The sequence below is a fragment of the Neopsephotus bourkii genome, unplaced genomic scaffold (genome assembly GCF_033783945.1).
Source record: "Neopsephotus bourkii isolate Nb327-2 ecotype Australia unplaced genomic scaffold, CSIRO-AGI_Nbou_v1 NB_107, whole genome shotgun sequence".
Classification (NCBI taxonomy): domain Eukaryota; kingdom Metazoa; phylum Chordata; class Aves; order Psittaciformes; family Psittacidae; genus Neopsephotus; species Neopsephotus bourkii.
In genome coordinates this window covers 5857463-5882604 of record NW_026900624.1, presented here as the reverse complement: position 1 = coordinate 5882604, position 25142 = coordinate 5857463, and the positions used below count along the sequence as shown (strand labels likewise).

General features: G+C 37.8%; 1 protein-coding gene across 5 annotated transcripts in view; it reads left to right on the top strand.

Moving 5' to 3' along the window:
- ATXN10 (ataxin 10) overlaps positions 1-25142 on the top strand; it is a 114579-nt gene that overhangs the window by 30298 nt on the left and 59139 nt on the right. For all 5 annotated transcript variants that reach the window (XM_061358644.1, XM_061358653.1, XM_061358627.1 and 2 more), the window contains 3 exons: positions 12169-12249; positions 17724-17889; positions 22834-22942. In XM_061358644.1, coding sequence (XP_061214628.1) covers positions 12169-12249; positions 17724-17889; positions 22834-22942 — 356 coding nt within the window. The remainder of the gene's footprint in view (positions 1-12168; positions 12250-17723; positions 17890-22833; positions 22943-25142) is intronic.

Sequence of the window (25142 nt, the reverse complement as noted above, 5' to 3'; positions counted from 1 at the left end):
AAGAGGATAAAAGTTTGTATTTTTTTGTAGCATTCTGTTGAAGGTCATGTTGAAACTGAAAATTGAATTAGGAAGATTTGTCAGGGTTTTACTAGTTACTTGGAGAGTCTCCAAACAAAATTAAGATGATCAAATGCAAAGCAGCTGTCATTTAATCGCTTTTGTACTGTAAAATGACTTCAGAATTGTTGGTGGCTAGGGGTTTTTTCATAACCAGGTCAATTTGCTTAGGACATAAATAGTTTTCAGAAAGCCAAGTTTCAGGGTCAGGCAAGCAGACTTCTGTTTCAGAAGTGACAAATTGAGTCTTCAGTTTTGGCATCTGTCAGTATAAATACACGTGAAAGATTGCTTTTCAGGTAATTATCATAATTATCCTTAATTTTCTTTATCTAGCAAAGATATGCTGAAATGTATTTTGAATGAGAGATGAAACCCAGGGAGAGCTGGGAAGAGGTGGTTGTGGTGTTAAATTTACATTTTGAAGGTAATTGCAGAATAAATGGAGCATCCAAATAAATGCCAAGATATTAATTTCCCTGATCTTTCTAGCCTGAAGTGCGTTCTGTTGATGTTACTAGGACGATGTCTTGCCTCCACGATGGATGTTTGATGTGGGTGGAAAATGGTTTCTCTTCAGAGTAGTCTTGAAACTAAAAAGGGGCAAACATCTATACAAGATAGAGGACCATGATGAAGGAAAAGAGATGGGTAGAGAATAATCCTAGTCCTGCTATAAGATAGTTGCAGAATGTTTGTCCTCTAATTCCTGTCAGAACACTGAGTTCATACAGGGAGTATATAAAAAAGCATCGAATTATTATCCAGGCATTAAGAAAACAATAGATTTGATTTTGTTTCATAGTATTAAACATTGGCTAGTTAAATCTCAAAGCTTATTATCAGTTTTCCCAATTGAAAGGAAAAACAGTGACTGTGTACTGTAAGTTTCTTGGCACCTTGAACCAAATTCTAAACAGAAATCTTTCAATAATGTTGGCACTATTTTCAAGTCAGCACAGGTAAAGCACATTCACAAGTGCAAAATCTAAGCTAAAAGGTGCATTGCAAGAGGTATTTGAATAGGTATTCAAACAGCATTATCTTGAAAGTGAAAAAGATAATTCCTTGCTAGAAAGGCGCTGATTTTTCTGTTACTCTGTAGCTCTTGTACCCATTTGCCTCCAGTTTCTTGCCTTCATTTCATTTGTTCTTCTAATGCTGTATTTCTTATGTCTTCCATCTCAATAAACACATTCTGGAGAGTGTGTTTCGCCCTCTTGTTCAGTTTTTCTTATAGCGAGCCATTATTTGTCATAGAATAGAATCATAGAACAGTTAGGGTTGGAAAGGACCTTAAGATCATCAAGTTCCAACCTGCCTGCCATGGGCAGGAACACCTCACACTAAACCATCTCACCCAAGGCCTCGTCCAACCTGGCCTTGAACACTGCCAGGGATGGTCATTCACAGCCTCCCTGGGCAACCTATTCCAGTGCCTCACCACCCTCACAGGAAAGAATTTCCTCCTTATATCCAATCTAAACTTCCCCTGTTTAAGTTTTAACCCATTACCCCTTGTCCTATCACTACAGTCCCTAATGAAGAGTCCAGCCCCAGCATCCCTATAGGCCCCCTTCAGACACTGGAAGGCTGCTATGAGGTCTCCATGCAGCCTTCTCTTCTCCAGGCTGAACAGTCCCAACTTTCTCAGCCTATCTTCATATGGGAGGTGCTCCAGCCCCCTGATCATTCTCGTGGCCCTCCTCTGGACTTGTTCCAACAGATCCATGTCCTTTTTATGTTGAGGACACCAGAATTGCACATAATACTCCAGGTGAGGTCTCACGAGAGCAGAGTCAAGGAGCAGGATCACCTCCTTCGACCTGCTGGTCACACTCCTTTTGATGCAGCCCAGGATACGGTTGGCTTTCTGGGCTGCGAGCGCACACTGAAGCCAGCTCATGTTAAGTTTCTCATCAACCAGCACCCCCAAGTCCTTCTCCGCAGGGCTGCTCTGAATCTCTTCTCTGCCCAACCTTTAGCTGTGCCTGGGATTGCTCTGACTCAGGTGTAGGACCTTGCACTTGGCATGGTTAAACTTCATGAGGTTGGCATCAGCCCACCTCACAAGCGTGTCAAGGTCCCTCTGGATGGCATTCCTTCCCTCCAGCGTATCGACCGAACCAGACAGCTTGGTGTCATCGGCAAACTTGCTGAGGGCGCACTCAATCCCACTGTCCATGTCAGTGACGAAGATGTTAAACAAAACCGGTCCCAACACCGATTCCTGAGGGACACCACTCATTACAGGTCTCCAGCCGGACATTGTGTCATAGCCAAGGCTAATTTAAATGGCAAAATATGTTCTTTGTATTTACATCCTGAAAATCTATTAGAATGCGTGTAGTATCTTTGGTCTACTTGGTGCATAGGGGGAGATAAGAAAGTAACATTTTCACATCCTTTCTTATAAAAAAAAAACGGTTAGTACAAGAGGTTTATTTTTCATATTTTCAAAGGAAATCTGCTAGTGTGCAGACAGTGCAACAGTGATTTTTAAAAAGATATTTTTTCTTGTTTTGGTTATGATTTGGTTATAATTTTTTGTTGTTGTTGTTGTTTTATTTTCTCCCCTCTCCTAGTTAGCCATAAGTCAGTGTGTTGCACAATGTAATGCTTTTATCATAGACAATACATGCATTTTGTGAGCCTGTACTGCATGGTGTATTTCTGTGGAGTTAAAGGTTTGGAGAAGCCTACAAAGTTAGTAGAACAATCAGTCTTGCAACATCTTTTTAATTTATTTTTAATTATTAAGAGTTTTTTTCTTGTCTTGGCTTTCTGAGAGGTGAATGTGGATGGACGCAGTCATATATAATGATGGTACCTTCTGTTAGTTGCTTGCTTTTCTTTTTCCATTTGCTGAGCAGCACAAAATAAGCTAGCCAGCTCTTGTGCTGACTTTCTCGTGTTCTGCCTACTCAAGCAGTTTTCTCTGCTGGTTCTTCGAATTTAGGGGAAAACTTTATTGATGCAAGCCATGTTGCATCTGTTTCCTGTAGGAAACTGTTGTGAACTTTTCATTGCTCTTGATTTACTAGTGTAATGTGCTGCTCTGTCCTGTGATCAAACAGAGCAGACCATGTCCAGAAATGGCTCCCTGTCACACACTTTACTATGAACAGAAAGGGTGAACAGTAAACAGGATTTCTTACTTTGGTAAGAGTAATGTTACTTACTTTGGCTCATGAAAGCTGAAGATTCTTGTCCTGAATGAAAGAACATATTTTTTGAACAACAAGAAGTGAAAACCTAAATTTTGTCCTTGGGTCAGTGTTAGTCCTGATGCGTAGTAATACTTTAGGACAGCTTTTGAAATTGTGTAGGTTTGCATGTGCCTTGTGCTGATGTTAGAATGATATTCTAGTCATTATATTCAATTTTATACTCAGTAATAGTCAATATAATATTTTTCATTAGAGCCTTCTATTAATTATTTTTTATATTGAATCAGTTGCAGTTCTCTGCAGTTAGGTGTGTGAAAGACAGACACGGTCATTGCTGCTTTTGAGGATATATTTGAACTCTGGTGTATGGAGAGAGTCCAGCACAGGGCAACTAAGATGATTAAGGGAGTGGAGCATCTCCCTTATGAGGAAAGACTGAGGGAGCTGGGTCTCTATAGTTTGGAGAAGAGGAGATTGAGGGGTGACCTTATTAGTGTATATAAATATATAAAGGGGGAGTGTCACGAGGATGGAGCCAGGCTCTTCTCAGTGGCAAACAATGAAAGGACAAGGGGTAATGGGTACAAATTGGAGCACAAGAGGTTCCACTTAAACCTGAGAAGAAACTTCTTCTCAGTGAGGGTGATGGAACACTGGAACAGGCTGCCCAGGGAGGTTGTGGAATCTCCTTCTTTGGAGACATTCAAAACCCGCCTGGACACGTTCCTGTGTAACCTTATCTAGGTGTTCCTGCTCCGGCAGGGGGATTGGACTAGATGATCTTTTGAGGTCCCTTCCAATCTCTAACATACTGTGATACTGTGTGTGTGATTGCTGCTCTTGCTTTAGTGTCCATTTTTATCATTGCATATAATCTTCCTCATTGGAACAAGTTCTTGGTCCGTTACTAAAGCACTTTTTGTTTCCCCTCACTGAAGAATTATAGTACTTTCTGATGCAGAAGAGCATGCATAAGATATAGTCAGGTAAAAGTGTGTTAACAAGATTTCTGTCCTTTTTCTTCTGAATTTGAAGCTAAGCTTTGGTTGCCTTTCTGGCTGGACTGTACAAAAAATATTTTGTCAGCAACTCGTTGAAAACTTGGAGCTGTATTTCAGCTCTCACTGAAATACATACCACTGGGATTGTTTAGATGAATTTACATAGCCTCAGTATTTGCAATAGAGCCGGTACTCTGTTGTAAAGATTTAGGTCCCTTGTGCCCCAGCTAAGTGCACACCAACCGATTTTAAGTGTCCGTTATGGCATTATATGGCTGAGTTGAAATGCAAACTATTCTTCCCGGAGTTTATGCTCACTGCTGGACTCCTAAATGACTGGAATTAAGATGTTCTTATTTATAAAGTTAAAAATATTATTTAATTCCTTCCTACCTTCTCGTCTCTCAGCTGGCGCATCCAGTTTCATATTACACTGAATAAAAAGTAAATGCCACGTGTGTTTATTCCTCTTGGCTGGGCTTTCTTGCTGTCAAACACTGCTTTCAGGTGTGGACAATCTTTCTTTGAATAACCAGGTGACTTTTGGTTATAGGCAAAACTTTATTCAATATTTTATTCCCTTTTATTGTGCACTGAAATTTATGGCTTAATGTGCCTCTAAGTTTGTATCAAATGAATTCCACAAATAAACACTTAGGATGCTCAAATTATTTTTGCAGTTGCTGCCATGAGCCATTAGGACAGAGAGAGGACATCCAGGGCAAATATTTGGGTTTAAGTTAATTGGCTGAACTGTAGTTTCTCCCATGGGGTCCTCACTAGTCCATTTAGTTAGCACATACGGGGTTTTCTACTCTTCACCCATCACAGGAAGGCAAGCACATCTTTTAAAAACTTTTTTTGGCAATTCCTCCTCTGTGATGCTATATTCGTATTTAAAGTCCAAGTCTCCAAGTTGGAAAAGTCCTTAGTGAAAGTCCTGGAGGAAGTTCTTTCCAAGTTTGACGCCTTTGGCTTCTGCCTCCAGTCTTGCTGCAGTTCTGTAGGGAGATTTTGTCAGAGGAAATCTGAGATTATTCTGAGCAGTTCCTCAGACCTCCTTTTTTAGGAGCAGCTGTTGGTAATGGACCTTCTGCAGTTCCTCTTTTGTCTGCCGTAAACCCCTCTCCCAGTTAAAGAGAGAAGAGGAAGCATCTTTAAAGGCCGACATAGCTTTCTGGAATTTTCCTGTAACATCTGCCTACTTCTCAAGTCACGGGATGTTTGGTAGAAGACAAGGGTCTCCTCTCAGTGAAGAGGGAATGTCTGAAATGTTGGCCACGCTTCCTGAGAGGGGTGGTTTATAGGAGCTAAGGCCTCGGTTCAGTGACTTCTGAATCTAATCAGTGATGGAAAGACAAGACACATACTTTCTAACAGATTGTGAAACAGAGGAGGGCTATTTTGCATATCAGCATAGTGAGATTGAGACTGTAAGTACTGATGCATTTTCAAAATGTGTCTGTAGATCGACAGTGTAACAAAAACTGCCTCAGAACCTGGAAGAAAGGAAGGTTGCAGTGCTGGGATGCACACCTAAGCATGTCTTTGAGTGATACAGTTTTCATTAAGTCTTCTCTGTTGTATGCTATGAGCTAAGAAATAGTTAATAAATTTAAGAAGGAAGTCAGTTCTAGAAGGAATGCCCTGGTCAGATTTTATTTTTAGTCCTTGTATGATCGTACCTGTTTATCCAGACCAGATGGTCTGAAAGCTAATTTCATTAAGCTTGTGGTTACTTGTAAGCATCAGAAATGCTTCTGTCTCTGAAATTTGTAAAGTTACATTGCAGAATGTAATTTACACAATAAATACTCTTGCACTGATACTTCCTCATCTTTCTTTTTGTAGGAGCTTTATCTTCTAAACTGCTCAAAGATTATTTTTTTTTGGGTGCTGCTGCCTTTGCTATGTTTAATGCTAGATGCTGAGTGGCATTTTTAGATGGTATTAATTAACGTATATTAGACAAGGTATTCTTAAACTGCTTCTAAACTTCTAGTTAACACAGCTCCTGAACTTGTTTCAGGCTAGCAATCTGGTAATCTTGAATAATAAGAACTATTCTGCTGCTGCTGCTGGTCTCACTCCCAAGAGCAGTGATCTGAGCAGGCAGATTGTGTAGCTCCAGCTGAGGTTCCTCAAAACATCGCTTAACTGGCTGTATACCCCTTTGTTTTGTAGCTTTTGGCTAAAATCTTAGAGCAAGAAGAAACTGGAAGTTTCAGGACTGAAAGCTGTTGAAACTTACCTGTCTTGTCCTGAATGTTTTGATCTATAGTTGGGCTTGTGAGGAGTGCCCAGAGCTTGCTGCTCTCAGAAAGTTTTAAGAGTATGATGTTACAGGATATTCTTGCAGGTCTTTCCAAAGACACTGGTTCTGCAGAAACAAGTTTGTTTCCTTTCTTGGATATGATTCATGGCATACATTAATTAAATGATCCTATCTCCTTGATGGTTCTTTGCTGTGCGGTTGTCTTCTAGAAAATGTGTTGGTCTTTCCATCGTGCCCCTACTGTCTAGGCTATTAGCTTCAGAGTTAATACCCTCTGACTCTGGTGGAAAACTTCCATGCTGCTACAGGAATGATGCATGAGTGACCATTCCTGTCCTTAGTTCTGAGACCTTGTCCCTTACTATAGGCTTCCCCTTTCAGGTTTGGTTATGATCTGTTGCTTCCATCTTGCCCTGCTTATGATCACGATTATAATCGGTCTTTCTGCATTATGCATCTTTTGGTTCTGCTTCCTTCACCCCTATGCTCCATCTTCTGTTCTATTCAAAGGGATGGGTGTGGTTTTCATGCACTTGTGTGGCAATAAACTATATTCTCTGTATCTTCCATCTTTCCAATATAGCTCTGTAATGGGTATGCTGATCTAATTCTTCTGGCGTGTTGATTCCCATGTTGTATGTGCGGTATGCTGAAAAGGCTTTCCAAGCACTGCCATTAATGAATTTATTTATTTTTTTTCCTAGTAAAAGCTTTTCCTTAAAACATGCAGAGAGCTATGCCTTAGGCTCTGGAAAATTGTGAAGCCTTTAAAAAGTAATTCCTCTGCATTTCCCACACATCCACTCCCTTTTGGGTTTGTATTAATCAACAGCAGAAAAGTGTGTCACACAGTTTAGAAGCTACTGTATTTAGAAGAGAAATCAGCACAGAATGCCACGAGATCTATTTTAGAATATTGAACCTGCAAACATATGTGTTTTGTAAAATAATTAGGAAAAAGTAGTACAAAATTACATTATAATTTATCCTAACCGAAACCAATGTGTATTCTAAAAGCTGTTTATTTAAGAAATACTTTCGTGGTTCCATTAGCGATGAGAGTATAGCTTGTGTCATCAGTTTTTCCAAGTGTGTGCATGGGGCAATGTAGCTACTATGGAAAGGAAAAGCAGGTTGTATTTTTGATTCCTGAAGAGCAAGGAACAGAAATCCTCCATTTTAAAATAAGAGGCATAATACGTCTTTTGGCTTCCAGAAAAACAATATTAAGAGTGTGGTCAACTGTTTGGCATAGGAAGTAAGATTTTCTGAACATCCACTTTCTCTTTTGGAAACCACAGCTCAATGATGACTGTAAAGATTAGGCTGTGGGGCTCCCCCTCCCCATTTTTTGCCTTTGGTTATTTCGTCCTGGCTTATGGAAAGTGGAAAGAAGTGTGGACAGAAACTAGTGCTGCTGTGGCAAGGAGTCTCGCCCATGGGCACAGATTTAAAAGCAAAGATGGAACTCCTCAGTGGAGTGCTTGTTGCTTAATTGGTATGCATGTGGTGGAGAAAACAGAAAATGTTACTTTTTTTTCCATTTTCTTTATTTTTCTTTTTCATTTTGGGCTGGCAACTCTGGCTCTTCACTCTGACAATTTAGGGTGTCCCCTGCCCCCTTCTTCTACCCTCCAGAAAGTAATTCTTACTTTTAATTCCAGTAAAATTGGAGTTACATTGCAGGTTCCAAGTTTGACTGTGGTTTTAAATAGTACTGACAATTGGAAAAGTTTCCTTAATTGTAGAGATCTGAGTAGCTTCTACTTTCTCTTTGCAATTGCAGTGTACTGGCACAGATTTCCTCAGTCTTTCAAAGCCCAGCCTTACATATTTATTTATCTTGTCACCTCTTTCTTCTTGTATATTTTATGGATGGGGGAAGCAGGAAATCATTTTGAGGTTGTTTTTTTTTTTTTCTCTTTTTATCTTTTTCTACCCCCCCCCCCCCCGTAGCTCTTAAAAAATATAATTATCCACATTTCGCACATAAATAAAAATAAGTTTTCTAGTGCCTTTCGAACCGAATGGGATTGTCCTCTGAATCAGCGAAATACTACAGGTAATCTGAACTCAGCTTTCTAGACCTGAGAATTTATTTGATGGACAGTATCGGGGCCTGTAAGGAAGATGCATTCATTATGGGTAATGCCTTTTGAAGATGGAAGGATGTTCACTGTTTTGGTTGATTCAGCTCTGGAGAGAACTGTTGTGATGCTTGATACATCGGTTGAACCTTAAATATGGAAGTGTGTTTCCTTATTCTTTTGAGCGAGAAGTGCTGGTATTCAAGTAGGGTGAATTTCCCAATTTCTAGAGGTCTTTGTGACAACACATGTATTCCAGTTTTTACTAAATAGCTTTGTGCTTGTAATTGTTTTGTAAATAGTTTTGATAAACTGCTTGCATTCTTGTGGAAGTACCAAAATATATCTGTTTCTGAGCTATGTTCTGATGCCAAACAATTCCGCATAAGGCATATTGCTTTTTTGGCATCTTAAAATGCTGGCAATATGGCTTTGAAAGGTTAGGTATCTAAATTTTGGTGGGTTTTTTTCTTCAGAATTTGTATGATTTGTTACATTTGTTTCTGAAACTACAAAAATGGCTATTTTATTCTTATTAAATATTTTGGATAGAGTGGCATTATTGTAGGATGATGAAAAATGTGTTTGGTCTTGAGATTGGAAGAGAAGTTTGATGGTCAAATAGAGAATCACCATGTGGTTTTCTTTCTTCTGAAACTTTTATGGGGGTTTTCTTCCTCATATTCTGAGACCAAGGACACTTCTCTAAACTTGCTAATGGGATCAAATTAACTTAATATGGAGTATTACATTTGATGATAAAGTTGATTGCTTACACCAGGCTTTGATTGTAGCAAGCTTAGTGGTCATTTGGAATAAACTGAGCACAAATATAGCTTATACCATTTCATCTTGGCTGCTTCTCAAGTTCAGTTTGGTACAATGCAGCCTTTGTGCTATTGTAAAGTCTTTGAACTGAACATCTCCTGTATTTACCTACTATGTAAGCACTTGATTTTTTTAGGATTTTAGCCAGACAATTTTTTAAAAGTCAAGAAAATTGGCATATTTAACGCTGTTCATTTGTTACTGTGTTACGCTTGCATAACAATTTTAATTTTCACCATTTCCTTCACTAAATTACCATGGTCCTCAGTTTATTCCAGTAGTTCTGCTGTTGGCCCCAGAGAAAGTTTAAATCTCCTACCAAAGCCTTTTGTGTGCATCTGACATGCCATATTCAGTCAGTAACCCAAAACTGAATGTCTTCTTTTAGTTCAGAATTGTGGATGGCCTACTTTTCTTCTTCTTTTCCTCTGCCTTAAATGAAAAACAGGAGAGCTGAGGATTAAAGACAGTAGATTTAATTTTCTGCATCCTTGCTTAGCTACCACCAGAATTTCCGAGCATGGTAGCAGGAGTTGAAATTGCTTTACTCCTTTACTAATTCTTCTGTTATCTCTTGGTGATGATCTTTTACAATATGCTACTGCTCTATTCTTCATCATCCAGTAATGAAGTAAGTTGCTAAAGTGAAAGAGAAACATACACACAGAAGCAGAAATTTCTGAGGTGTAACATCATGTCATTAAATAAAAGGGTAAGAAGCACACAGAGAAGTCTATGCTCCTTTATAAGCAGAAACTTTATTCTGAAATACTGCAAGCTCCTCAAGCAGTAGAGGTCTAATCCGCAGAACGTGAAATACGTGTGAATAAATACAAGAATGTAGTAGCAACTAAAATACAGGTTGTCTTCTTTGCAATAGTAATCGTTAATGTGCACCTAGTAGCACTAGTTCTTTTTGAGATAATTACTGATCACTTTTTAACTGCAAGGTAAATGGACAAGAAGATTTCATCTAAATAAAGTTATGAAAATTAAGGTTGAAATTCTTAGTCTGAACTGCAGAATTGAAAAACTGAGGTTTAGATTGTCTCCTTAAGTGCACTTTCTCCATACTTCATTGTCAGCTGAAATTTATAATTTACGAGGCTAAGTACTATGTTCCGCACAACTCTGATTATTATGTTTTTTTTCTTTTACATGTCTGGATAAAAGCCTTTGCTTATACTCAAATCTTTGAAAAATAAAAGTCAGTTGTTATCTGAAGGTTGAACTGTGGATGGCTTGTATGCAATGAATTGTTGGTTCAGGAACTGCAGAAGTGTTCACCTTGACTAGCCTATTGATGGCTTGATTCGGTTGTTACGGCTGAATCTGTGCTGCTCAGTTGGAATACATTTGTGCTTTTGACTTTGGGGAAGTCTGCAAGTCCAAATTTGTGTTGAGAAACTCTTGAATCAGTAATGCACTGCTCAGAATGCCAATTTTATGTTAGTGATTCCCTATGCCTGTACCTTTTTTCCTTGAAAGTGTGTACAAATATCAGTTAAGAAAAAAAAACACAACATCACAAAATAGCTCTTATTATCCCTCCTCCTCTTAAAAATGTCTAGTTTACAGTAACTGAACCAGATGCTGGCTAAGTCCACAGTTACCATTAGAAATATAATAGCTATTAGTCTTTTGGACCTCTTGTTCTCCTGTTTCCCCAATTGTCATTGTGTATTCATCCAAAAAATACTTCACTGCAGCTGGAAGTCTTCTGTGTGATCTTCCTTTTAGCTGTGTAGTGGGTTATGGATACAGAAAATAAAAGGCTGTCAGCAAAGTGAAAAGTAGGGAGAAAGTAGAGGGAATATTGAAACCACTTGGTTTTCATATTATTTTAGCTATATCTTTTCAGTAGCTTAACTCAGAGGATGCTCTGAGATGTGACCTGTAATTGTTCATATTTAATAGGTAGACATGCTACTTTAAAAATGCATTGTTTAGTATGCATATACCTATGCAGCATATATAATACTGTCAGTACTCCTAGGAGTGTATTTTGAAGAATATTTTTACATACTTTGTTGTTCCCATAATGCTAAAGGTACGTGTCTGTGTTGAAAATAAATGACTAGCATTTGCAATTGACCGCTATGAATGGTTCTTGGGAAAGTGATCACTGTAAATACTGGTGGTAGGGTAAGGCTAGGCTGACCATACCTCTGTGCCTCATAGAGCAAAGAGTTAGATTTGGTTATCAGCTTAGGTTCTATTACAAAAGGAGACAAGGCTATATTTTTGTAAGTTGAGAACAGCATTTTGCTGGCTTACGTCTGACAAAGAAGTTTCCATTTGGTTTGATGTTTTGTTAGAATTCTTTTAAATAAAAAATTATTTGGGCATTTTTTTTAACTGTTTGGTGCATGTAAAATAGTGTTGTGAAGAGTAGCATAATAGTTTTCAAGCTTGAACTTTGATTTGATTTTTTTTTTCCTGATATGCATAAACAATTAGATGAGTGTTTTATTTGAATTGTGGTGTGCCATTTGTGTAACTGGTAAGAAACCCTCACTAGCTTTCCTTCAGGCATTTGAGTGTGCTGAATTGATGAAAATGACCATTGCTGTATTAGGAACATGCTGCAGGACAACACGCAATTATTTTGTGACAATTGCCAGAAGTACGTAACCAGGTCATCAACAGGATAAAATAACTGATGCCATTTGGAGTAAATGTAGATGCTGATTTTGTAGCACCAGTAACACCTTCCTTTTTTTTTTTTTTTTCCCCTCTCTCTTTAGGTTATTGATTGTTACAGACTATTTGCTGAAATGTCCAGAGTTGGTAGAAGCCCTCTATGCCAAACTGAGCAATCAAGAAAGGTAACCCCAAAACCCAATGTGGCTTTTAGTATTTAGCATTCCATATAGAGTATCCTGTTCACATGATTGAAAAACTGTGTGGTTTCATAGTTGGCACAAAATCTCTAAATACATGTTTCTATGTCAGTAATGGTTTTAAATTGGTTGGTTAACATTACAGCTTAGCCACAACTGGCAGTGATTTATGTAGGGTTGCAGAATCCAGGTTGGCGCCATTACTTGGTAAAGAAATACTTCAAAAAAAAAAAAGTCAAGATTTCATGCCTGTGTCTTGATTTCATAAGAGCACCACACCCTGCAGTATTTTACAGCTGTATTTGAAATATCCTCAACTGTTCGTCTGCCTGTTGTAATTACAAGAAATTAAAGGAAGCCTTTACTAAAGTTGGAAATGTGTCTCCTACTGCTTAACAGAACCTAAAAAATGCAGATATGCAGATGCCCATTATTACTTAATCTTTTAGTATTTCCACTATTAAAAACATGAAAGGCTTTAACAGTGCTTCACCTTGAAAGAAACTAGCTAGTTTTCCTTCAAGTGTTTCTGTAAATATATGCTGAATTAATGGCAAATGGTCCTTGCCATATTTGGGGAAATGCTGATTTGCAGTTGCTTTAATCGAAGGTTAGGGAAGATAAATTTTTTGAAATCCTGTACTATAATTCTGTTTCTCCTCCAACTGCTTGAAGATCTTGTCATCTTGTTTATGTAGTCAATATAGCTTCTTTGTTCCCCATTGACACAGAGAAACTCAGAGTTCCCCCTGTGGTACTCCCAGGTGAAAGACAAAGCAGTAAACAAAGCAGTCCCTTAATGTTTGAGGTTTTTTCCTGGTTTGGGGGGAGGTTGTTTGTTTTTTTTGGTTTGGTTTTTTTTTTTCTGTGACTAAAGCCACAGTATTATTACAAATGGGGGTACAGACACTGATCAGAGATCATCAGAAAGAAGCAAAAGGGGTGGCAGGCAAGTAAAGAATATATGATAGGTTGAAAACCATAGAGCAAACAGCATTGATGTATAAGCATGGGAATGCTAAGGAGGGAAATAACTGGCCTCTTCCTTTATGCAGGCTGACCAAATGGAAATGAATATGAGCTGTGGCTTATTGTGCCTGGGAGTAGGGACTCCTTAACCATTTAGGAGGAAAGAATGCTTTAAATGAATGAGATAGATTTAATTCTTTCGGGGATGTCATGGATGGCAGTTTGTATGTTTTCTTAATCCCTTGAGGACAGCCAGGACTAGGTTAGGTTTTCAGATGTACTTCAAGTAGTAGATGTAATCAGTTTCTAGAAAGGTCTCAGCTGGATTTGTTGCATGCACCACGCTACAGAGGGTGTTTTGCTGCCTCTAGGGAAAGGCTTTTGGTGTAGGCATCATATGGATGATCACATGCAGGATGAGTAGTCACAGCATTTTCACTGAATTTGTTATAAATCCCAAGAGTTCTGCAAATCAAGTAAACTTCATTAAGTTTTTCAAAAGTATAAATCACAGTACAGTTTAATATGAATTTGATACTGCTTAATTTACTGTCAAAAATATGGAAGTAAGTGGTACAGAAATAGCCCTTTTGCATCTGAGCTGTAGAAGAAAACCCTGTCATGGCATCTTCCCATGTAGTGTTAGCATATTTAAGAATGCATTCTTTTGAGATATATGAGGAGACAAATCCAATTTAGATAAAAACATTTTGACTGTCATTAACTGGAGGAAAAAGTAACTGTATAAACCAAAGCACAGGGAATTCATTGTTTCAAAACGAGACAAGGAGCCTTCACCGCAAGAGTTGCCGCACTGGGTGTCCAATAAGGCTGACCAAGTCATATAAACGAAGAAAGGACAGATGTGGTATTGAGGTGTCTGGGGAAAGCAGTTTGCACTCATGAATATATGGTAACTCTCAGTTATCGTGCACATTAAATACCCTTACTTTAAATCTATTTACTGAAATGAAATTAACTATGCTGAGAAAGTTTGGGAATACGTACCTTCGTGGTGACTCTTGAAGTTGGCAGTTGCCTTAGATAACCGAAGTATATGCAGTTGCATAACCGCAGTTATTTGCACTATTCACAGTATTCGCACTATTCAGAATATTTCCTGTAATTGAAATCTAGCGCATTTGTGATACACTGGCCGTAGTGCATGCCATGAAGTAGTTCTTGTTGTAGAAGTGGATCTGGAATCTGAGTTTTCAATTCAAATAAAATTCTTGACTTCTGAACAACTCCCTCTTTCATTTCCAGCAAATCTAAGCAGTTTGGTGTTGCATGTCTGAGTTTACAAATGGCCTGAAATAAAAACTGTGATAATATGATCAGCTTTTTAATGGTATTCTGGCTTTGAAAAGTGTATGATGATGTGACAATGCCTGCTGTTTCTCTGCAAGTGATTATTGCAAAAACATATGGCTATGGTATTGAGCCAAAAAACTATATTCTTGAATTCTTTGCCAGATTTGAGATTTCCCTGCACGTGTGTACAAGTATTTGGCAGAAGTATTTAGAAAAAGCCTGTTTTGCTTTAATCCAAGTTAGCCTTGAGTGTAGACAGCATAAGTTAATGCTTTGGTAGTCTTAATTACATTGTAAAAACTTCAAAATGAGTTAATCTGTATTGTCACTTTTAAGGAGTTTTGGTTTAATAGTAATGAAAATGCAACTGCATAGTAACTGAATCAGGTGTTTTTAAGATGCTCAGCTACTTGCATCTTTAATTTTCACTTTTGTGCTACGTCATATTAAGAGTTCTCAGTGAATGATGTAGCCATTTACCAACTTACCAGATGGGGGGTTTTGTTCTTGGCGATGCTCACAAAGACAGTAGCACTTGCTAAGAGGTTATAAACCAGGCATGCTTGATAGAAAAATTGTTTGATGATAATAAAATAGATACAATTTTACAGTATTATTCTTAGACAGGCTTAGCAAGACTTCACTTTATTTTTTTAATAACGACCTTCCAGTTTTAAATTTCACTTAATTGCTGTGGTTTGTTTGCAGACTACAGGAGAAAGCAATGTGTTTTACTGATGATTGCAAATAAGTTCCTGCCAGTTTGGTCAGATTTTGGAAGAGCTGGTTTAAATTTGGCTAGGGGAAAAAAACACAAGAGAATGACAAAGACTTTCTAAGTGGTGTCTAAGGAAAAGGAAGATGACATGGCATGATCATTGCCAAATAGTAATAAAATCATAAGTAGAATACACAAAATTATATTTTAGATATTGAACTGTTACAAAGATTCATGATGAAACACACTACAACTGTCAATACAGTTGTCATATCTGTATTTAGCTGTATCATAGAATCATAGCATATGTAGGCAAACAAGTAGGACCAAACTCTGCTATTTGAATGGCTGAAGGGTTCTGAGATAGTTTAAAAGAAATTACCAATTGCATTGTGTAGGAGAACTAACTTGGAAGGATTCGGGTGAGTCTTGGAAGAAAACACAGAAACAATAGAAGAAAGGAGTGTAAAGGAACTTGCACCAGAACAAAAACCATTGCTCTCAGGAAACTGTTGGCTGAATGGCAAGACTTGCTTGAAATTCAGGGTAAAGATGGGCATGTCCTGAATGACTATGCCTGGAAGAAAACTCAGGAAAAGAATTTTGACATGAATGGCTAAAAAGAACAGAAAACTTTAAAAGAAATTCCATACAGGTGGTGTTTTAATGTCACTCCCATTTCTCTGGAAGGATTATGGTTGTCTAAAAGTGCACCCAGCTATATTGCAAGAGGAAGAGTCATACAGAAAACTTCCCTATTTACAACAATCTCATCTCACTAATACAGTTTGTGGAAATATGTAATGACCCTCCAACTTCTTTACAAATGTATTGTTTGCCATTTTTTAAACATGTGTTACTTAGATCATTGGTACAACAGTAGCTGACTAGAACTCTGTTAAATAAGAGACAATATTTTATTGGAATAATTCCTGTAATCATAAAGTCTTTGAGCAGCCTGCTTTCTTACCTGATAAAAACTGACATGTAAAATCTAGCCCTGTCTTGGGGATGGATGACACATCTGTGCACTTAGTTTGATTTTTGCATAGTCTGAGGCCAAATCTGAAAGCTTTCATTCAGTTGGGGATGTTGGGTGAATGGACCCTGCTCGTTTGTAGGTGGACAAGAGTGTGGTACTCAGTTGTAACCTGCAGAACAAACAGAACAACTGCTTTGTGTCAGTGCTCCGTCTGACATAAACAGAGCCTGTGAGAGAGGTTACCAGTGTTTGACAGCCTTCTGTCTGAAGTCCACCCTTTCAAAAATGCGTTGAGTGCATTTCTGTGCTACCATGTTGAAAAAGCTTTTTGTCCTCATTCAGATAATTGTTTAATGCAGCTGTATTGATGACATTGAGTGTTGAGTTTAGCAAGAACTGAGTAGCTGTTAGGTGATTAATAGGAGTGGGTTCTTGGAGGTTAATAAAGCAGTGACCGTGCTTTTTCCACAGAAAAAGACATTTCTCTTCCACTTGTGAAAACCTGCTTGATAGATTTAAAAAAAGAAGAAAAAGCATTTGAACTATTCCACATGTTTAAATGTCAGACCTTTCATCTGAATTGCAAATATTTTAGTGAAAGAAAACTCTGAGCTGGCTCCTGATTTCATTCAATAAATAGTGCTCTTTCAGGTTGAGAGAATTACAGTGGGACTTCACTAACCCATGTGCTCCTCTGTGCTGGAGGTGAGCTGGGAAACTATAGGAGAGCCTTTGCCACATTAAAGTCCAGCTTCCAGAAAATACTCCCTGTTTGCCCTAACAACATTAAGGAGTAAATAAAATTACATCAAAGCTGTTCAAATAAATGACAGAAGTGTATTTTATAGAGCAGCTTTGTTATGTATGCATCCACTTGCTTGCTGGTTTAATATACTGAGTAGCTCTTACTGGTATATGAGGAAGTAACTTGGATTTACTGTAGTCCATCTAGTGGTAATTACAAAACAATTGTAAAGAACAGAATGTGCATATCAACTTTTATTTTCTCTGTTTCTGCTCATGGTTGGTTTGGGCTCGGGGAGGAGAATGAGCGAAGGTCTGCGTGCAAGTCAAGGGCTGTGAAAAGTGTTATTTTCAATGGAAGCTGTCAAATAGTCTGTTTATTTTGCTGAACTTAACAACAGCTTTTAAGAGTTGTTTTGGTGAAAATTTTAGGCATACAGAATACGCAGTTAGTACTGTTAGGACATAAGAAATTGCAAAGTGAAATAGACTTGAAAAAAATATTGACTTCACTGTCTGGCCAATTTGTATTAATTAAATGATGAATTAAATGAATGGTGTGCAGAAATAAACCACCGATCAGTGTTCATAAGACTTCTTAATTTTTAAAAATCAACTCTGTTACTGGCATACTAATTGTATATTTTTTAACAACAGTATCTACTTATTTCTGCTGATAATTCTGTATGGCTTAGTGAATTTGATTAACCAGTTTCTGTTTTCTGATTTTAGGGTTACTTTGTTAGAGCTGATGATGGTGAATGTATGTGAGAAGAACCTACATACCAGTGAAGAAATGAATGTGTTCATGAGACATGCTGACTTCCTTGCAGGCTGTTTCCAAGAGAAATATGAAGCTGTGCTCAAGTTAACTTCTGCAGAAGATGCAGATGATGAGGTATGTCTGACAGAAAACATTATAGTACTAGAGTGTTCATTGCCACTACTACCCAAGTGGCACTTGTGTACATTTCCAGTTTATGTTGGGAAAACACTGGTAAAGTTCAGAGTAGAATCTATAGACAGCAGCCCAATTTTGCTTATAGTTTGAGGATGACAAAGAATACTTTGAGGTAGAAATAAATCTACCACATTGTTAAAGATCTCAACATTTTAAAAATGTTAAGAGTTTTCACATGTTTGCATGTTTTATTATGTTCTTACTAAGGATCCCTTCTATCCTTGTATAATTTAATTGGGTTGTGAATTAGATTTTATTCAAATATGAATCAAAACTTAAAGTATTTATTTTATTTATAGGTGGGAAACAGCATCTCTTCATTTTTTTAATTTTTTTTTTCTTCCTCTCTTCCTCTCCCCCAGATTGGTGTAAATGGAGTAGGTGCTTTTTTTGTTTGTTTGTTTTTTTCCTAGGAGTACTAAAGTAAATGAATCTTAGGTTTGGGGGTTTGGGGAGAGTTGGTTTTTTTTTTTTTTAAATGTGGTGGTTGGTTATTGTTCTGTTTTGTTTTAACTTAAATAACTGATGATAGCTTGATAATTAATGCATCATTAAGGTCCCAAATGCTAGAAAATGCATTTGACTACTTGTAAGGCAGATGTTCCTGCTCTGTTATGACCTGGAACATCAAGTTTTGATTGTGGAGAACTGTGGTGTGTGTGTGATTGGCTTAGTGCAGGGGCATTATCTAAAATGTGTAGTGAGCCTCCCTGAAGGCAAAGGCTTTTGTTAATGGCTCTTCCCTGTTTCCCAATGATCGGGGGCTCTCTGGACCTTGCATGGCTCTGACAAGGTGGCAGTCCTGGGGCCAGCTAGCATCCACAGCATCGAGTTGCAGAGTTTGCTGAGCTCTTAGTGGCAGATGGCTCCTGTCTCCTCAACACCCAGACACTTGCCCCAACTCCAGTCCACATGGAAGAAATTTGTTATTGCTTCAGACTTAATGAACTGGTTCTGTTGAGGATGGCCACAATGAAGTCCCTTTGCCAGCTAAATAAGAAGGCTTTTATGGGTCACAGATGGTTTGTGGGTTGCACTTTGGGAACTTCTGGTGCAGAGCTCAGTCCTGGATGGCCTTGTTTTATTTCCGCCTTATGAAGTATCCAAGAATTGCTGGCTACTTGCCATACCATGTAGTGCAATAAGGAGGTTTAGGCCATCTAAGGGTAGAGGTCTGTTCAAATAATCTGGTGTTATTTTTACTCTTGCTTTCAATAAGTTGCTTGAAGATCTAACAATGCCCTTGAGAAAACAGGAAGCAACTTGCACCTAACTTGCAGTGACATTATTTGTGCTGTGTTAGGTCATCGTATTATCAGCAGGCAGTGTCAGATCATACTGGTCTCCATTCCTGATCCCTCTCATACAAAGTTTTAATGTTTTCAGCTGAGTTAGGGGTGAGCTCTTTTTAATTTTAAGACAACTGGCCAAAAAGCCTGAGAAATCTAAAATGTTTTAGTCAAACATAGAATTAGTCACTGATTCTCATTGATCAATCATGCTTAGTTTCAAAAGTGTAATTAACATTTTCTTAATAATATATTTTAAAATACATTGTTTTAAAGAGTCACTTCTAACTTCTGTCTTGCCAAGTGACCACAGTGGTATGTTGAGATTGTGTTACCCAATATACATGTAATCAGAAGCATTTTGTTGTTAAAATAAAATTAACCTGTAATAGTTTTATTTGTAGAAACTCTCAAGAATGGGTGTCATAAATATTTTACTACCAAAGTGAAAAAATACTGATCTTTAAATGTTTTGATGTGGTAATATTACACAGTGTTGTACTTGACAATTATTTTTTTTTAAATGGGCACTAGAATTTTAAATGTATGTTGAGAGGTGTTACGAAAATATATTACAAATCATTTTATGAAGAGGTGATATTTGGATGCATAAAAAACTCCCCCCAGATATCCAAACCAAACAACAACACAACCATGTCTTCTTATCTGTCCAAGAAGCACAGGTTCCCCCCCATCGCCACAACTGCTTTGTCTAAGTTATATTAGAAAACTTCATTGACTGCTTCTGGAAAAGCTCTGAACTTGGCAGTAGGAAGACATATACTGAGACAACTCCAGCTTCCCCTGTACCACCCTGTTGTACACTCTTGTTTTCTCTTTTCTTCTTCCCTTCCACCCCTCTCCGTTCCCCTCCCCCTTTTTTCCTTTTCTGATGTGTTTACTTTCTAAGTATTCTGTGGCTTAAGTTCTTGGAAAAAAACATTTTGTTTGTGCCCAGCCAAAGGAGATCTCTGTCCAACTTGAAGGTGCTGGGACAGCATTATTGAGAATATTACTGTAGAACTTGCCCTGATTGACACTGACTTTTTATTCTTCTTGCACATAAACATGATGTATGGTAAGCTGAGTATCACTATTTGGTGGGAAATGTGGATCATTTGATGAGCACAAAGTACAAGCAATAAAAAATTACACCAATTTCTCCTCAATTATATAAATACCTTAGGTTTTGCATAAGAGTTGTGCTTAACTTAAAAAAAATGCAGTTGTGCATGTAGAGTCTGTAATTAAAAATGCTGTAGGCAACATCTGTGATATTAAACTAAACTCTGGCCTGGACTATTCTGTGGCCCTGAAGCGAAGTGCTTTGGGCAGGCTATGTCTGTATTAGTAAGCTGTCTTAGACTCCAAAACTGCAAGGCCACATTTGAAAACTGCCTTTTGGGAACAATCCTTGAACTGGCCTGACTCCCAAAATATTTTCTGGGTGTCCTATGTACTGTTTAATTTATTATATGTCGACATAGCTTCTTTTCCCAAAGGAAACTCAGGTCTTGCAGCTCCCATCTTAAACCAAAGAAAAGCTAATCATATGCTTCTGCAGTGCTTAAACCAATGTTTTAAATAACTTTTCCATTATAAGCCTGACTTCAGCATCGTTTTGCTCCCAGTAACTTTCAACCATACTTGCAAAATAAAACCCTTCCCTGGATTTTAAGTTCTTATTTCATCTAAGGAACATTACTCTGAGTCTCTCTTGAAATAGGTTTATTTTAAAACTTCAGTTATTTCCTTATTTACTTTTCAGATTATATCCACATCAAGATGGCTGTCAGATTTCAAAACATTTTGGGGTTTGAACAATGTCTTGCTGCTGAACTTAAAGTGTTCTGCTTTATTGCCTTTCTTTTGTACAGGTGGAAGGTGAAAAAAAAGAAATTTAAAAGTTGGGGTGGTGTTGAGGAGCCCAACCAGAAACGTTTAAACAGTTTTTTTTTAAAGTATCAAGTTTCAAATGTGGATAAGAATTTGAGGGTTTGTTTGTGATTTTTAAATAATCTGTTCCTCTTCTCAAATCTAGATGGAACACTTGAGGGACCGAGAGGGACATTGGGATAGAAGGGAGAGGTGGTATTATAAGGCTCTGGGAAGAATTATTTGTAGAGGACAGTGAGGAAATGCATTTAAAAAAAATAAAAAAAACCCAGAAAAATGGGAGAGGGTGAAAAGGATAAAGCTGAAAAAGGAAAAGCCACGACTCACAGTGTCCGCCACTACAGAGCTTGCATTATGTACATGGATAATGGGGTGTGCATAGGCAGCAAGAGCCATTGTACCTTACTGGTGTGATTTATAGTTGACTGTTAATGCTTGCTTTACAGATGTAAAGCACGTAACATTTTCTTGTGCAAAGGTAAATGCTAAGTGTATGAGCTGAAGGGGCTTATGGTTAACCTGCTGTCTTATAACAATGCAAAATGGCTTTTAAAATGTTAAATACCAGCTTACTGTCTCTGAAATACAGTTGGGGTATTCTTACTTTATAATAGGACAATGACCAGTGTATTGGCTGATTTTGTGCTATTAAAAGCAATTTGTTGAATAACGTAGGAAAGATCTGCATCGTCCTACACCTATGTGAGGGGGAAAAAATGAAAGTACAGCTTTAGGACCTGGACCCTGTACTGATTTGTTGCCTCCAAGGAGCAAAGAATGGATATAATCATAGTGCTTAATTACTGAACACTATTGCTGATGATTTCAATTATGTTACATTGTCATGTGAATTCAAAAATGTTATACTGTTGGTAAGTAAATGTCTCTTTGTCCAGGACCAGGCAATGCAGGAATAGTTACAGTGACCTATGTCTGAGTCTTTTCAAGGCTACTTGCAGTTTGCATACCACACCTTGTGTTGACTCATCTTGCAATCACAGTATGGTTCTTGAGCAATATGTGGTGTTCCAAATTATGCCATACTCTCTTCAGGTAGTTTCCTTAAGTGCTGGATTGTCATTATAAGCACATGTCAATATAGTCTGTGAGAAAAAAAATAGTTCTCTGGCTGAATAAATAATATGCAAATAAAATTGTGTCTCATACCTAACCAAAATGCTGCATCTCTGATCCCAAACCTATTTACCCAAGAATAATGTAAATTCTCGCAGCCAAAGTTCATGTGACCACAGAACTTTACAGAATTCCTGCGGATAACAAATTGGTGTCTTGCAGGCAGCATTTGTGTCTTTAAAGTGGGATGCTCCTACTGAATAAACTCAAAGAAAACATTTATACAGAAATAATTTTCTCAGCTAGTAATTTTCTGTATTTCTGCTTTTGGAAGCTACTGTGTTTTTGTTAAAATTTTATCCTTTATGGCTCTGTTTTGGTTTCCCCATGATTTTTCAGGGCACATATAACCTTGGTTGACTGTAGAAATTATTGCAGTGTAATACATTATTGTTATTCTAGAAAGATATCCTCATTTTATATAAATGTATTCTTGGCAGTTTAGAAGACCTGCAAAGAACCTGAGGTGCTGAGAGTTCCTGTCTTCTGTTTAGATTGCCAGTTTTATGTTCCTTTGGTATCCTTCATAAGCCATTTTCATGAATGTCATATTAATTTACAGGAAGCACTGGTTGCAATTCGTCTTCTTGACGTTCTTTGTGAAATGACATCGAACAACGGACAGCTGGAGTATCTACAGACTTTGCCTGGTTTGCTTGAAACAGCCATAGGTGAGTGAAAAGCCGCAAGGTTTTTCAACAGTTGGCTTGCTCCAAATCATGTTGCTCTGTGAATAAAAACATGTTTTTCACAAGTGGTGGTAATTATGATACTGACCTTTAATAAAATAAATAAATAAGAAATTTAGTTAATCTACATTTTCAAATATTTGATTTGCTCCTGGAATTTTTCTGCTTCTCCTCTTGCTCTGTTGGTTCCTATTACCCAACAGAGGCTTGATTCAACTGTAGCAATGCACTATTTATGCAGTGAGAGTTGTGCAAAGGACAACTGCCTCCTGTGTTCTTCTGCGGGCTGAATGCGTGGGGAAGAATTTCCTCAAGAGGTAGAAAAAGGACTTTTCCATGCCTGTTCCCTTCTGTTTCCCAAATTCCTGAAAACTGACACGAAGTGCAGTTTGAATGTTCTTAACCAAATTCAGTTACTTTTAAAGGTCAGCTTGAAACAATTTGTCTTCTGCTAAGGAACAGCAAAGGGCTGTACACAAAGAAAATTAGACAGTTTTGTCCAGAAAAACCCTATATACTTGGGGAGGAAGGAGGAGGAAGTGTATGTATGCCTGTGCCTTCCTAAATTTTAGCAGCTTCTGAGACTACCACCATTTTCTGAGAAAATTGTAAAAGTTTATGAATTTCAAGGAGAAATATATAATATTTTGGCAAAAAAAAGGCTGAAACAGCTGTTAATTGTGACTATTTTGAGATTTTCAGAGGTGCTTTGCTGAAAAAAGGCCCACAGACCAAAAACCTGAAACAAAACCAACAACAACCAACACACAAAAAAGAAAAACCACCACCAAAAAAATGCCAAACCTATTTTTGATGGCAGGTTTATATTTTTATTCCTTACAGTAAGATGACTAACAACAAGATCTATTTTGTGCATGTGTGTATGTTTTGAGGAAACTGAAAGGTACGTGTTATATCATCTGAATGCTTGTATAACTAAACTTAAATGAGAATTTTAGGGAGCTGCAGTTCAGTTAAGTTTAGAAGTTTACACACAAGTTGTCCTGTCTCTAGCTGTGCACAGCCTGACTTTTCTCCACAGCTGTCTCCAGGCTAATGAAACAAGTGCAGGCTAGAACATTGCTACCATGTGCATCGTTTTTATTGCTCACATGCCCTCAGCCAACAATAATTTATGTACTTGCATGGTTTCTTTAATGCTACCTTTTGGCTACAAGACTGATTTAATTCTGTATTAGCAGAAATGGAAAAAAGCTGTATTAATGTGTTATATCACCTTCAATATTTAACTCAGAAGACCAGAAGAATAAGGATAAATAGTGCTAAAGATTTTCATCTAACAGATTTTTTGATGAATAAGTTCTTCAGTTTATATGATGAAAAGTTTCCTGTTAGAAGTTAGCAAAGTCATGATTGAAAGATCTGAAAAATACCTGAATAATCTTTTAAGCATCAGCTGAGGAGTGTGTTTTGCTATTTCAAGTAATTGTTGGATTACATTCGACCCTAATGCTTCAGTATTAACAACACTTCTAGCACTGTTAAGAGCTTGATTGCACAGTGTTTGGGGAATATCACCAGGGAGGTAAATGGTCTTTAGGACTGAGGGGCAGTTTGGAAGAACTGCTCTTTGGGCTGAGAGAATGGCAGACTGAAGTGTCCTTTAGTTGAGAGTATGGGTGACATCCTGGGAGCAGTTGCTGTATCGTGTTGATGTGCAGTGTTTGAGAGGAGCACTGTTCTCTCTGGGTTGGCATTGTGCATGGAAGGTGGCTGTTTTTCTTCCACCTTTTCCTGTACTTCTCTTTCCAGGTAGGTGCACTGCTCATTGCATTTTAGTCTGCACTGTAATAAAATTTGAAGAGCTTTATTTAATTTTTTCATGGGTTTTTTGTTTGATTTTGTTTTTTGGTTTAAATCTTTTTCTTCAGGGATCCCTCTTCAGGACAGGCAGAAGATGTAGGAAGACCTCTTATGTGCTGTGTGTGGGGAAGTAGTAAGACTTTAAGGCAAGGCAGCACACAAAGTGAAATGCCATGAAAAGGATGCAAGACTGACAAATTAACGAATTTACAAAACCAGACAAATATCTGTGAAGGAAGAGATTGTTAAAAAACATTTTTATGATGGCATATTTAGGGGCAGTCAGGAGAGTGGTGTTTGTTGGCGTTTTTTTTCCGATTTCATAATATAAACTAACTGTAAGTGGTAGCTGTCATAA